At 41.1% G+C, this 14448-nt stretch overlaps 1 protein-coding gene across 1 annotated transcript in view; it reads left to right on the top strand.

Annotated features, from left to right (window-relative positions):
• LOC126419102 (uncharacterized) overlaps positions 1 to 14448 on the top strand; it is a 152099-nt gene that overhangs the window by 36754 nt on the left and 100897 nt on the right. Inside the window, exon 3 of the mRNA XM_050086199.1 lies at positions 10352 to 10619. Within this exon, the coding sequence (XP_049942156.1) occupies positions 10365 to 10619 (255 nt within the window). The 5' untranslated portion in view covers positions 10352 to 10364. The remainder of the gene's footprint in view (positions 1 to 10351; positions 10620 to 14448) is intronic.

Here is a 14448-nt window from a genome sequence, read left to right as displayed (position 1 = left end):
ATTTGCTGGGAAGTGGCGGTGCGGTCCCCTACGGCACTGCGTAGGATCCTACGGTCTTGGCGTGCATCCGTGCGTCGCTGCGGTCCGGTCCCAGGTCGACGGGCACGTGCACCTTCCGCCGACCACTGGCGACAACATCGATGTACTGTGGAGACCTCACGCCCCACGTGTTGAGCAATTCGGTGGTACGTCCACCTGGCCTCCCGCATGCCCACTATACGCCCTCGCTCAAAGTCCGTCAACTGCACATACGGTTCACGTCCACGCTGTCGCGGCATGCTACCAGTGTTAAAGACTGCGATGGAGCTCCGTATGCCATGGCAAACTGGCTGACACTGACGGCGGCGGTGCACAAATGCTGCGCAGCTAGCGCCATTCGACGGCCAACACCGCGGTTCCTGGTGTGTCCGCTGTGGCGTGCGTGTGATCATTGCTTGTACAGCCCTCTCGCAGTGTCCGGAGCAAGTATGGTGGGTCTGACGCACCGGTGTCAATGTGTTCTTTTTTCCATTTCCAGGAGTGTATTTTTCAGTGTTAATTCAGAAGCACACATGTCTGCTTGCTGATCACTACAAAATCTATTTGTATCAGTGTTTTGGCAACAATAGCAGAGAACCCCATGGAAATCTTTTCTCTTTTATTTGGATGATAAATCAACAGAAAAAATTGTCATATCTTCTGAAGCACACTTAATGCACATTTGTGCACAAATTGACAGATCTTGTGATGTGCAAGATACATGTCATGTGGAAATAAATGTCTTTCTGGGTCTGTGGCAGGAACTTAACAAAGCTTGCCATCTTTATTTAAAAACTTTTGGATATAGATGGGACTGATGTATTTGCAGTTACTGTGCCATATACTGTAGAAGATTCCTGTTTTTACTTCTCTTTATTTGCTTCAGTGATAAAAACCTTAGAGATAAGAGAAACATGTCATAACTGATGAACAGCTCTTTCCATTCTGAGAGTGATATTCCTTCTGAGAATATCTGCCAAAAATGTGTGAGAGAGATGTCATATTCTTTTGCTTTGGTGGACTTTTAATCTTACCCTCTCACCCATCACATATGTTTTCCATCTGTTCATAAAGATTAATTCCTTTCAAAAGCTTCAAAAGGTGTAAGATGTAGAAATAACTTTTTTACTTTTCTTCATTTTCTCATTGTCGTCTGCAATTCGTCACATCTAAGGGTAGATTCTCCAGGTTTAAATGCTTTAACTTTTTGGGTTCCAGATGATACGTTAAATATTAAGTAATGCTGTTGTGTTATTGTTGTTCCTATAACTTTTTTATTTTATTCCATTCTTCTATGTCACACAGCCTTACAATCTTCACTTTAAAACAGAAATTTACATTGTTATTGCCAAGTATAAAAAGGAACATGACTGATTCCATCAGAGGCATGCCCATTACTACTACTACTACTACTACTACTACTTACTTACTTACTCATTCTGCAGCACTAACAATATTCTGAAGAGTTTACAAAACAAAACAGTTTACAAACTTTCTTGACAAAAGAAGAATCTTCACCAAGTTATATCATTATTTTGTAAATGACTCCAGAAATAAATTTAATAAATATTATCAGATTGTCAATTTTAAGTATACCAGATATTTTGTAATTGCAAATATTTCTAAAAGCAGAGTGATTTTAACTGTACATACAGAGTTAGTATATATCATTGTAACAAATTTATTTCATTTTATCCTTAAATATAATGCACCATATACAAAATCATATGAAATTCTTTTAGTGAAACAGCTGAGATAATTTTAACTTATACAAGATTTGAAAATATTCCTGCTATCAACTAAGGTAATATTAGAGGAGCATGTCCTATTACTGACTGTACAACATTTCATTTTATGAACTCTGAATTACACTAAGTGATCAAATGCATTACCCTTTGTAATGCTGAATTGACCACTAGATGTCACAAGGGCCAAGTCCACCAATATAGAAGGAGTCAGGGAGTAACGTGTTGTCAGTAGGGAAGCACTAACAAGAGAATGGGTCTGTTGAAGAGCTCTGTGAAGTGGGCTTGTCATTAGATATTGCTTCAGTAACAGACTCATCAGGGACATTTCATTCCATCTAAAGCTGCACCAGTCAATTGTTGGTGATGTGACTGTGAAGTGAAAATGCAAATGAAGAACCTAAGTAAAAACCAAGACCAGCCAGACACAATGAACTGAAGGACAGGGACTATCAAGCATTATGGAAGGTGGTTTGTAAGAAATTGCATGAAATCAGTGGAAGAAATCACTTGTGAGTTCCAAACTGCCACCAGCATTCCAATTGGCACAATGACTATACATAGGGAGTTAAAAATAATGAGTGCAGTGGTTTACCACTGTGACATAAGCCACATATTTCTGCAGTCAGTGCTAAACAGTGCTTGAGGTAGTGTATAGAGTGATTCCACTGGGCAGTGGATGATTTTAAATGAGTGATTTTAATTATGAATTATGCTCTACCCTATGGCAATCAGAAGGAAAGGTTTGGATTTGGCGAAAATGCCTGGAGAACGTTACCTGCCACCATGTGTAGTGCAAATGGTGAAGTACGGAGAAGGAGGTGTTGCATTTTTGAGATATTTTTCATGGTTAGAGTGTGGTCTCTTTCATTGCACTTAAGAAAAATCTAAATCCAGAAGGATATGAACACATTTTGCAGCATTGCATAAAGTAGAACCACAGGAATGTATTAGTATGACAATGCAGCCTGTCATAAAACAGCCATATGAAACAGTGGTTTGTTGACAATGACATTCCTGAAATACATTGGTGTCACAAGAGTACTGGCTGAGCCCAATATTGAATACATGTGGCATGACCTAGAAAGTAAACTTCACTCTAGGCCCCCACATCCAATAACACTACTTTCTCTGGTTTCACCTCTTGAGCAAGAATGGGCTGCTCTTTCTCCATAGAGATTCAGGCATATTATTCAGTGTGGACACAGAAGAACACTAAACATCATAAAGATGAAAAGTGCATACATTCTACATTCATTTCCATTAGTAGTCTCCATATGCTTTTGATCAGATATTGTACATGTAGACACAGAGATAGATGGGCCTTTCAGCAAATGAAAAACAAAACTAAAAAATATATATTACTTATCTAATAGGTAATGGCAGGAATGTAACTACTGATAAGTTTTACACTAGCCTGCCTATTGTAAGAATTCTTAAATAAAAAGGCTGACATTAATTGAGAAATTACACAAGAACAAACCAGCCTACTCAAATATCAGTTATTGTGATCATACCATAGAATGTCAAATGTTATCTTCTTGATGGCAGAAATAGTAAGGTTTATATTTGCTTGTTTGAGCTGGCCAAGCTGGTAATTACATGGTATAAGCCATTAGGAAGTCACCATGAGAGAAGTTGCCTGCATATCTGCTCAGCAGTCTGCAGTTCAAAATACTGTCTGACTTATTATGAGAGTTGTTAAAATGAGCATCTGCATCTGGAGTCACAAAAGATTTAACTTGTTACATGATATATAAATCTGAATCCGGTGGCATACAGAATATGCAGTCTTACATGGACTTTCCTGAGTACTCATTTCAGAATGGATGTAATAATGCAGTTAACGTTCATTACTTTAACATCACCTAATTTAATTTGACTGTGTTCCATTACCCTTGCCTCACTTTTGTTTTAAGGTACTATACACTGCAGGGCTGCTCTTCCAACTCGTTTTGAACTTTAATTCCCTTTGCAGATGTTTCCTTTACTGCTTTCTCCATGTAGGTCTACAGATCAAGTAACATTATGGATAGAGTAAAATGCTATCTTATTCTCTTCCCAGCTAGTCTTTTCCTTTTGTGTCCTTCACTCTTATGATTGCCACCTGATTTCCATACAAGTTTTAAGTAACTCGCTGTATTTTATTCCTCCTAATTTCAGAACTTCAAAAAGCATACTGTAGTCAACATTGTCAGTAGCTTTCTCTAAATCTACAGATATTTAATGCAGGTTTACCTGTCTTCAACCTATCTTCTAAGATAAGTTCTGAGGACAACATTGACAAGCATGTTTCTACTTTTTTCCAGAAGTCAAACAGATATTCCCTGAGATCAGTTTTTACAAGTTTTTCATTCTTCTGTAAATAATTTTTGTTAGTATTTTGCTACCATGTCTTATTAAACTAACAGCTCTCTAGTATTCACCTCTATCACCACCTGTCTTCTTTGGAATAGTGATAATTTTTTAGGTCTCAAAGTATTTTGCCAATCTTATAATCTTTCACAATAGCTGGAATAGTTCTGTCATGGCTGTCTCTCAAAAGGACCTCAATAATTCTGATGAAATGATGTCTACTCAATGGGCCCTGTTTTGACTTAGGCTTTCCATTACTCTGTCAAATTTTTTCACAAAACAATATGTTTCATTTCATCTTCATTTACTTCCTGTTCCAGTTCAATAATACTCTCTTCAAGTACATTTCCCTTGTTCAGCCTTTCTCTGTATTACTTCCAGCTTTCAGTTCCTTCCTTTCTTGCTTGTTATTAGCACGTCATATGAACTCTTTTATTCTTACAACTGCTTCTCTTTTCTCCAAAGATCTCTCTAATGTTGCTATAGGCAGCATCTGCATTCCCCTAGTAGCCTTGATTTGTCCTCTAACCATTCCTACTGAGACGTGTGGACTCTCTGTACATTTATTTTTTTTAGATGTTTGTATTCTCTTTCGTCCATTTCATACAATACATTTTAATATTTACTATTTTTGTCAGATGAATTCAGTAGCTCATATGTTATCTAAGGATTTTTATTAGGTCATGTGTATCTCCAACTCACAGAATGCCAGTTTTGTTTTGCCTGATGACAACAACCTCCTGATTGGTTTGTGTCCAAAAATCCAAATGTGTATTTGGCCTCTGAAATACATTCTAAGACAAAAAGCACAATGCACCACAAATGAATTATCTGAATGGGATGTAAATTGGTAGATGTGATGTATATGTGCAGAAAATGAATACAGTTTTAGAAAAATTTGATGACTTATTCGAAAGAAAGAGCTTCACAAATTGAGCAAGTCAATAATGTGTTGGGGCGCCTCTGACCCTTATGCAAGGAGTTATTTGGCTTGACATTGATTGACAGAGTTGTTGGATGGCCTCCTGAGGGATATCATGTCAAATTCTGTCCAATTGGTGCCTTAGATCATCAAAATCCCAAGTTTGTTGCAAAGCCCTTCCCATAATATCTGAATTTTTCTGCATGTTGCTGGCCAACGGTAGGCTTTGGCAAGCATGAAGACATGCAGTAGAAACTTTCCATGTGTGGATGAACATTATCTAGCTGACATGTTAGCCCAGGATACTTTCTCATGGAGAACAATGAAATGGAGCGTAGAATATCATTGACATACTACAGTTCTGCAAGGTGCTGCAGATGACAACCAAAGGGGTCCTTCTGTGAAACAAAATGTCACCCCAGACCATGGCAGCTGGTTGTCAGACCATATAGTGGGTGACAAGTTGGTATAATACTGCTGTCTGGGGCATTTCCAGACACATCTTCACTTGTCATTGGGGCTCAGTTAGAAGCAGGACTCATCACTGAAGAAAATTCTATACCAGTCAGTGAGATTCCAGTCCCCAATTACCACCAAAGATTTGTCTGGAAATTCCCGGACTGTGGTGGGATACCAACCTGACTGTAACCTGCCATACAGTCTGACAAACAGGAGTGATGGTCTGGGGTGCCTTTTCATTTTATAGCAGGACCCCTTTGGTTTTCATCCATAGCACACATACAGCACAGCAATATGTCGATGATTTTCTATGCCCCAGTTTGTTGTCCTTTATGGAAAGCCATCAGGGCTTACATTTCAGCAAGATAATGTCTGCCTACATACAATGAGAATCGTCTTCATGCTTTTGAAGTCCTACCTTGGCCAGTAAGGTCGTCAGATCTCTCCCAAATTGAGAACATTTGGAACATTATGGGCAGTGCCCTCCAACCAGCTCAGAATTTGGTGACCTAATGCACCAATTGTGCAAAATTTGGCATGATATTCCTCAGAAGATCATCCAACAATTCTTTCAGTCAATGCCAAGTTGAATAACTACTGGCATAAGACCCAGAGGTAGACCAATGTGTTACTGGTTTGTTCAGTTTGTGAAACTCTTTCTTCCAAATAAATCATTCATTTTTGCCTGAAGTTGTAAACATTTGTCTGATGTCACATTTGCTGACTTCCATCCCATTCAGATAATTCATTTTATGCTAGAGAATGCCTTCATTATAAAACCATACAGCAGAGCAGCATGCCCTCACAAAATATAAAAGCTGTAGTTATCCCATACAAGCAGCCATTTGAGAATACTAATGTATAAGTTGATATGAATGCAATCATCAAGGCAGTTGCCTCAGCAACTACTGAAAAGCCTGCTACTTCTCTTCAGGAACTAAAGGTTTGTCTGACCCACAGACAGATATCTCTCCATTGTAATAGCACTTAAGCTACTGCTGTATCACTGAGGCACACTAGCCACCCTGCTTCTGCATGGTCCGTGGTTCATGGACAGACTATATACAACAAGTTTTTGTAGTCATATCACTGCTTTCATTAAACTTGAGTATCTTGAGCAACATCACAAAAATTCTATTTGCTCAGTTGTTTTATAAGCAATAACCTGTTTATAATATTTCTATATTTATGTCATTATTTGGTAATAGGTCTTCTCAGGAACTTTCATGAAGAAATTGGACTCTGTATAAGAATAATATTAGATGTGTATGTTAGTTTTGTATTCATCCACAGATAATTTTACAATGAACATTGACATACCAGCTTAATAAAACAATAAAACATAGTTACATAGGTATATAATTACTTATAGGTCTAGTTATGCCCAAGACTAAGCTTGCACTATTAGTTCAGTTCTCATCTCGAATCCCACACTGCAAGCAGATTCTTTCAGGTGTCATCAGGATCATAATGATACCCTTGCCTCTGCACTACATTGTTTGTCTGTTCTCGTATATCCGCCTGAAAAATTAAGTCAGCATTCCTTCATAATGAAGGAGATGTTGAGCTCAGGCAGATGATACTGGTTAGCTACATGTTACACACAATGCAACCACCTGCACACTCACCTTCTAACAGTGTAGACACCTCTATACAAATGGTGTACCATCTGAAGATGCAGACTGAGAAGGCTCTAGCACATATGTCACTTGGATGTGGGCACTACCTTGGCACCCCATATGGTGTAATTACGTTGATTAGCTTATATAGTCCAGACATTCGAAAATTTATTCAGATTTTATTTTGTTATAGGATTTATACGAAATTACATTTTGTAGAATCTTCATTTATTAACATGTGTGAAATACTAAAATATGTAATTAGTGATTCAAAAACAACAAAAATATATACAGGAAATATAGTTTATGAGCTTCAGTATTCATAAAATACTTGAAAATATCACCAATTTCAGTATGGGTATCACATTCAATAGTAATCACAGATAAATTTATTAAGAAATATGTTTGCAATTGCAAGTATGATGAGACTACAGATGCACAGTGTATTGTTGACAATGAAAATCTGTGCCAGCCTGGGACTCAAACCTGGATTTTCCACTTTACACAAGCAGTTGCCTTAACTGCCTCAACCATCCCACCATGCCTCCATGACTGACCCAAATTTCCATTTACTTATATGGATATGTCCAAAAGAACAGACACCATTGATGACCTGCAGCAGTCTAGAACAAAATTAGAATTGTATTAATACCTTCGGATGCTAATGGGCGTTGATATATATCAACGGGGACAGGTGAAAATGTGTGCCCTGACCAGGACTTCAAGCCAGGATCTCCTGCTTGCATGGCAGGCACTCAGTCCATCTGAGCCACCGAGGGCACAGAGGATATCATGACTACAGGGACTATCTCATGCATGCCTTCCGCGAGACTTACATTCTCACTTTGTATGTCCACACACTGCATTCATAGTGTCCCACCACAACACACTCATTACTCGTGGAAGACATTCTTACCAAGTCCTGTAAGAGTTCGGGAAATATGTGTGCATCCACACAGAAGAAAGAGGTCATGGCTGGTGTTGCCAGAACTATATACTTATGTGGATATGGTGTCTGTTCTTTTGGGCAAGTAATTGTTAAGAAAATAACTGATTATGTTGCACGATTTCTGAGTTAATTAGCATTGAAGTTGGCCAATGAGGCCAAAGTATGCGCAGATTCAGCTGGCCTGCCAGGTACAATTAGTGTCAATTGTTCCCACAGCACTGGATGGCCACTTCAATTTGCGCATGCTATGGCCTAATTGGCTAACTTCAATGATAATTAACTAAGAAACAGTGCAATGTATCGAATTTTTTTCTAAACAGTTATTTCTCAGAACAACCTACCCTGCAACACATTAACAAGCTTTTCAGACTGTTTGTGACCACTGTGTGAAAGTTTTGTGTGAGTTAGAAAGATGTGTGGTTTCATTTAAAACACTGAGAGGATCAATAGCTTAGTGATGAGTTATGTGATCAGCCTTCATCACCCCCTGAAGCCAGTGCTATGTGTGGTGCATCATTTGTGCTCCCAGGTAGGGCTGCTATAGATGTAGACATCATAAACTCACCCCCTCAAATGAAAACATTGATCCTTTGGAGTGATACCAGATGGTCATGTGATCCTCCACCACTGATACAAGTTATGGCACTGAAGTGGTGTGTAAGTGCCATTTGGTTCCATGGGACCAGTGTGGTAAAGTGTGTGATGCAAAGACATGGCAAAATGGCAGAAAGGAGCTATTATGTTTCCATGTGCCTATGAGAACACTATGAGTGACATTGCAAAATTTGTTGATGCACCAACATGGACTGTACAATGTGTCTACAAGGAACAGTGTACCATTTGCGGTCCTGTAACATGGCGTGAGAACAGTGGTCATGTAAAGACCCTACCAACAGAGACCAGCGATGAGTGTTACACATTGTAAATGCCATCAGTTCATGCCTTGAAAATGACAATCACTTTCAAATGCAACATGAATTGCTGCTGTCAGTGAATGCAGTGTATTTAAACCACTTTCTGTGAAAACATTTGGAAGGGAACTGCATTCATTTGATACTTGTAGTTGAGTACCTCACAGAAGCTCTGTGCTCACAGAGGCACATAAGATTGCACCTCTTCAGTGGGTCAGACAATACAAGAATTGGACAGTAGTTGTGTAAAGGCAATAGTGTCATTCAGCAAGTCACAATTTTGTCTCTTTTCAACTTATGGAAGTTTCTGAGTGCACTGACAGCCCAGTGAATTTTTTAACACTCAGTATGCAGAGACTGTAGTTCATGTGAGAGGCAGTTTTGTGATATTTTTATACTGTGATTTGGACCCACTCTTTCAGTTTGCTGAGAACATGAACCAATGTGTTTACTTCAACATTCTCAGTTGCAATATGTTTAACATTCTTCTGCATCTTCATGGTGATTACACCGTAAATACTCCCTTATCGCTGGCAGGTGTGGCCGAGCAGTTCTAGGCGCTTCAGTCTGGAACCACGCGACCGCTACAGTTGCAGGTTCGAATCTTGCCTTGGGCATGGATGTATGTGATGTCCTTAGGTTAGTTAGGTTTAAGTAGTTCTAAGTTGTAGGGGACTGATGACCTCAGATGTTAAGTCTCACAGTGCTCAGAGCCATTTGAACCATTTTTGAACTCCCTTATCCCATATGAACACAGCCCTGTTTACGAGGCTGCACAGATAAGTTTTTGGACTGACAAACATCCAGAAATCCTACTGCACTTCAATTTGCTCACTGAATTATCCAGTCTTGAACCTACAGAAAACATGTGGGACTTCTTCAAACCACAGGTGAAATGCAGCAGCACTCCCACAAACTGGTAACCTTACAGAATATAATTATCAGTGAGTAGCCTACCTGGGATATGGTATAACTGAAGCAACTTTAGTACTCTCCTCCTTGGTTAAATGAAGCCAGTATCAAATTTAGATATGATGTTATATGGTATGAATGTGGGGTCTGCTGGGTGTGCCTCAACTTCTGTTCATAGTACTTATGATAGCATGTGAAACACTTAACACATATACCTGGTATTACTACCAAATCCATCATAATGCAACTTAAATCATCACACTCAGACAATGTCTTTAACTGAAACAAAATGATTGTAAGAAAAAAAGAAATCTATATTTCTAGAAGATCTGTCAAAAGGAAAAGATAGAGTTCTTTTTACTGAGCTAATGCTACATCTCTGATATTCTTGATATTAGTGAGACATCACATTCTAATCTTTTACCACTGCTTGTAAGTGATCCTGTGCCATTTTACTGTAGACAGAAGAACCCCATGCTGCGAGTACCAGCATTGCAGTTCAGAGCTGTGGAGACGCTGGCAACAACGCGCCGCTATTGGAACCTGGAAGGTGCACACATTCCCTCCATCATGTACCCCACATACCCATCTGCCATGCCTGTGGGCCGTCGTGTAACTGATACCAAGTCATGTGATGGTGCTCGTTCAGGCATTGTCATGCTCTATCCCAACAGTGCACGCATTTTCAAGTATGAGCGAGGCAGTGACCACTTTCTCAGGCTTATGCTGGTGAGTGACAATATCAATCTTAACAAGTAATATCGAAAAACTTGCATTCATAGCAGGACTTTTAAAAACTTAGAACTGCTTCAAAACAATTCTCAGGATATCCACAGAGCAACTGTAAAGAAATTTAACATGTGTCGAACTGTGTTACATCATTAAATTATACATGTCATATTTCCATTTCCCTACATTTTTTCACCACATGTCCATGAAAACTGTAAAGAAATTTAACATGTGTCGAACTGTGTTACATCATTAAATTATACATGTCATATTTCCATTTCCCTACATTTTTTCACCACATGTCCATGAAAACTACTTTATTCATCTTAGATCACGTGCATGAACAAAGCATTGTAAAAAATTCTGCATCTTTCCATCTCAAACCTTCTTGACATTTTCCAGTAGTTTACTTTCCAAAACTTTTAGAGGACAGTCCACATTAATATCAAATCAATGATATGAATATAATAGAGGGAAACATTCCATGTGGGAAAAATTTATCTAAAAACAAAGATTTTGAGACTTACCAAACAAAAGCACTGGCAGGTCGATAGACACACAAACAAACATACACACAGAATCCAAGCTTTCGCAACAAACAGTTACTTCATCAGGAACGAGGGAAGGAGAGGGAAAGACGAAAGGATGTGGGTTTTAAGGGAGAGGTTAAGGAGTCATTCCAATCCCGGGAGCGGAAAGACTTACCTCAGGGGGAAAAAAGGACAGGTATACACTCGCACACACACAAATATCCATCCGCACATACACAGACACAAGCAGACATTTGTAAAGGCAAAGAGTTTGGGCAGAGATGTCAGTTGAAGCGGAAGTAAAGAGGCAAAGATGTTGTTGAAAGACAGGTGAGGTATGAGTGGCGGCAACTTGAAATTAGTGGAGGTTGGGGCCTGGCGGATAACGAGAAGAGAGGATATACTGAAGGGCAAGTTCCAATCTCCGGAGTTCTGACAGGTTGGTGTTAGTGGGAAGTATCCAGATAACCTGGACGGTGTAACACTGTGCCAAGATGTGCTGGCCGTGCACCAAGGCACGTTTAGCCACAGGGTGATCCTCATTCAACAAACACTGTCTGCCTGTGTCCATTTATGCGAATGGACAGTTTGTTGCTGGTCATTCCCACATAGAAAGCTTCACAGGGTAGGCAGGTCAGGTGGTAAATCACGTGGGAGCTTTCACACATGGCTCTGCCTTTGATCGTGTACACCTTCCGGGTTACAGGACTGGAGTAGGTTGTGGTGGGAGGGTGCATGGGACAGGTTTTACACCGGGGGTGGTTGCAAGGATAGGAGCCAGAGGGTAGGGAAGGTGGTTTGGGGATTTCATAGGGATGAACTAAGAGGTTATGAAGGTTAGGTGGATGGCAGAAAGACACTCTTGGTGGAGTGGGGAGGATTTCATGAAGGATGGATCTCATTTCAGGGCAGGATTTGAGGAAGTCGTATCCCTGCTGGAGAGCCACATTCAGAGTCTGATCCAGTCCCAGAAAGTATCCTGTCACAAGTGGGACACTTTTGGGGTTCTTTTGTGGGAGGTTCTGGGTTTGAAGGGATGAGGAAGTGGCTCTGGTTATTTGCTTCTGTACCAGGTCGGGAGGGTAGTTGCGGGATGCGAAAGCTGTATTCAGGTTGTTGGTGTAATGGTTCAGGGATTCCGGACTGGAGCAGATTCGTTTGCCACGAAGACCTAGGCTGTAGGGAAGGGACTGTTTGATATGGAATGGGTGGCAGCTGTCATAATGGAGGTACTGTTGCTTGTTGGTGGGTTTGAGGTGGACGGGCGTGTGAAGCTGGCCATTGGACAGATGGAGGTCAACATCAAGGAAAGTGGCATGGGATTTAGAGTAGGACCAGGTGAATATGATGGAACCAAAGCAGTTGAGGTTGGAGAGGAAATTCTGGAGTTCTTTTTCACTGTGAGTCCAGATCATGAAGATGTCATCATTAAATCTGTACCAAACTTTGGGTTTGCAGGCCTGGGTAACCAAGAAGGCTTCCTCTAAGCAACCCATGTATAGGTTGGCGTATGAGGGGGCCATCCTGGCACTTATGGCTGTTCGCTTTAATTGTTGGTATGTCTGGCCTTCAAAAGTGAAGAAGTTGTGGGTCAGGATGAAGCTGGCTAAGGTAATGAGGAAAGAGGTTTTAGGTAGGGTGGCAGGTGATCGGCGTGAAAGGAAGTACTCCATCGCAGCGAGGCCCTGGACATGTGGAATATTTGTGTATATGGGAGTGGCATCAATAGTTCCAAGGATGGTTTTCAGGGGTAACAGACTGGGTAAGGATTCCAGGTGTTCGAGAAAGTGGTTGGTGTCCTTGATGAAGAATGGGAGACTGCACATAATGGGTTGAAGGTGTTGATCTACGTATGCAGAGATACATTCTGTGAGGGCTTGGTAACCAGCTACAATGTGGTGGCTGGGACAATTGGGTTTGTGAATTTTAGGAAGAAGGTAGAAAGTAGGGGTGTGGGGTGTCGGTGGGGTCAGGAGGTTGATGGAGTCAGGTGAAAGGTTTTGTAGGGGGCCTAAGGTTCTGAGGATTCCTTGAAGCTCTGCCTGGACATCAGGAATGGGATTACCTTGGCAAACATTGTATGTGGTGTTGTCTGAAAGCTGACGCAGTCCCTCAGCCACATACTCCCGACGATCAAGTACCACTGTCGTGGAACCTTTGTCCTACGGAAGAATGACGATGGAATGGTCAGCCTACAGATCACGGATAGCTTGGGCTTCAGCAGTGGTGATGTTGGGAGTAGGATTAAGGTTTTTTTATGAAGGATTGAGAGGCAAGGCTGGAAGTCAGAAGTTCCTGAAAGCTTTGGAGGGGCTCATTTTGAGGAAGAGGGGGTGGGTTCCGCTGCGACGGAGGACGGAACTGTTCCAGGCAGGGTTCAATTTGGATAGTGTCTTGGGGAGTTGGATCATTAGGAGTAGGATTAGGATCATTTTTCTTCGTGGCAAAGTAATATTTCCAGCAGAGAGTACGAGTGTAGAACAGTAAATCTTTGACAAGGGCTGTTTGGTTGAATCTGGGAGTGGGGCTGAAGGTGAGGTCTTTGGATAGGACAGAGGTTTCGGATTGGGAGAGAGGTTTGGAGGAAAGGTTAACTACTGAATTAGGGTGTTGTGGTTCCAGATTGTGTTGACTGGAATTTTGAGGTTTTGGAGGGAATGGAGCTGGTAGTGGGAGATTGAGTAGATGGGAGATACTGGGTTTGTGTGCAATTAGAGGAGCTTGAGGTTTGCTGGAAAGGTTGTGAAGGGTGAGTGAGTTGCCTTTCCGGAGGTGGGAAACCAGGAGATTGGATGAATTTCTGACTTCCAGCCTTGCCTCTGAATCCTTCATAAAAAACCTTAATCCTACTCCCAACACCACCACTGCTGAAGTCCAAGCTATCTGTGATCTGAAGGCTGACCGTTCCATCGCTATTCTTCCGGTGGACAAGGGTTCCACAACAGTGGTACTTGATCGTCGGGTGTATGTGGCTGAGGGACTGCGTCAGCTTCCAGACAACACCAGATACAAAGTTTGCCGAGGTAATCCCATTCCTGGTGTCCAGGCAGAGCTTCAAAGAATCCTCAGAACCTTAGGCCCCCTACAAAACCTTTCACCTGACTCCATCAACCTCCTGACCCCACCGACACCCCACACCCCTACCTTCTACCTTCTTCCTAAAATTCACAAACCCAATCATCCCGACCACCCCACTGTAGCTGGTTACCAAGCCCCCACAGAACATATCTCTGCCTATGTAGATCAACACCTTCAACCCAGTACATGCAGTCTCCCATCCTTCATCAAGGACACCAACC

Source organism: Schistocerca serialis, chromosome 9 (assembly GCF_023864345.2).
Source record: "Schistocerca serialis cubense isolate TAMUIC-IGC-003099 chromosome 9, iqSchSeri2.2, whole genome shotgun sequence".
NCBI lineage: Eukaryota > Metazoa > Arthropoda > Insecta > Orthoptera > Acrididae > Schistocerca > Schistocerca serialis.
The sequence above is the reverse complement of the archived record's forward strand: the minus strand, read 5'-3'. Positions and strand labels throughout refer to the sequence as shown.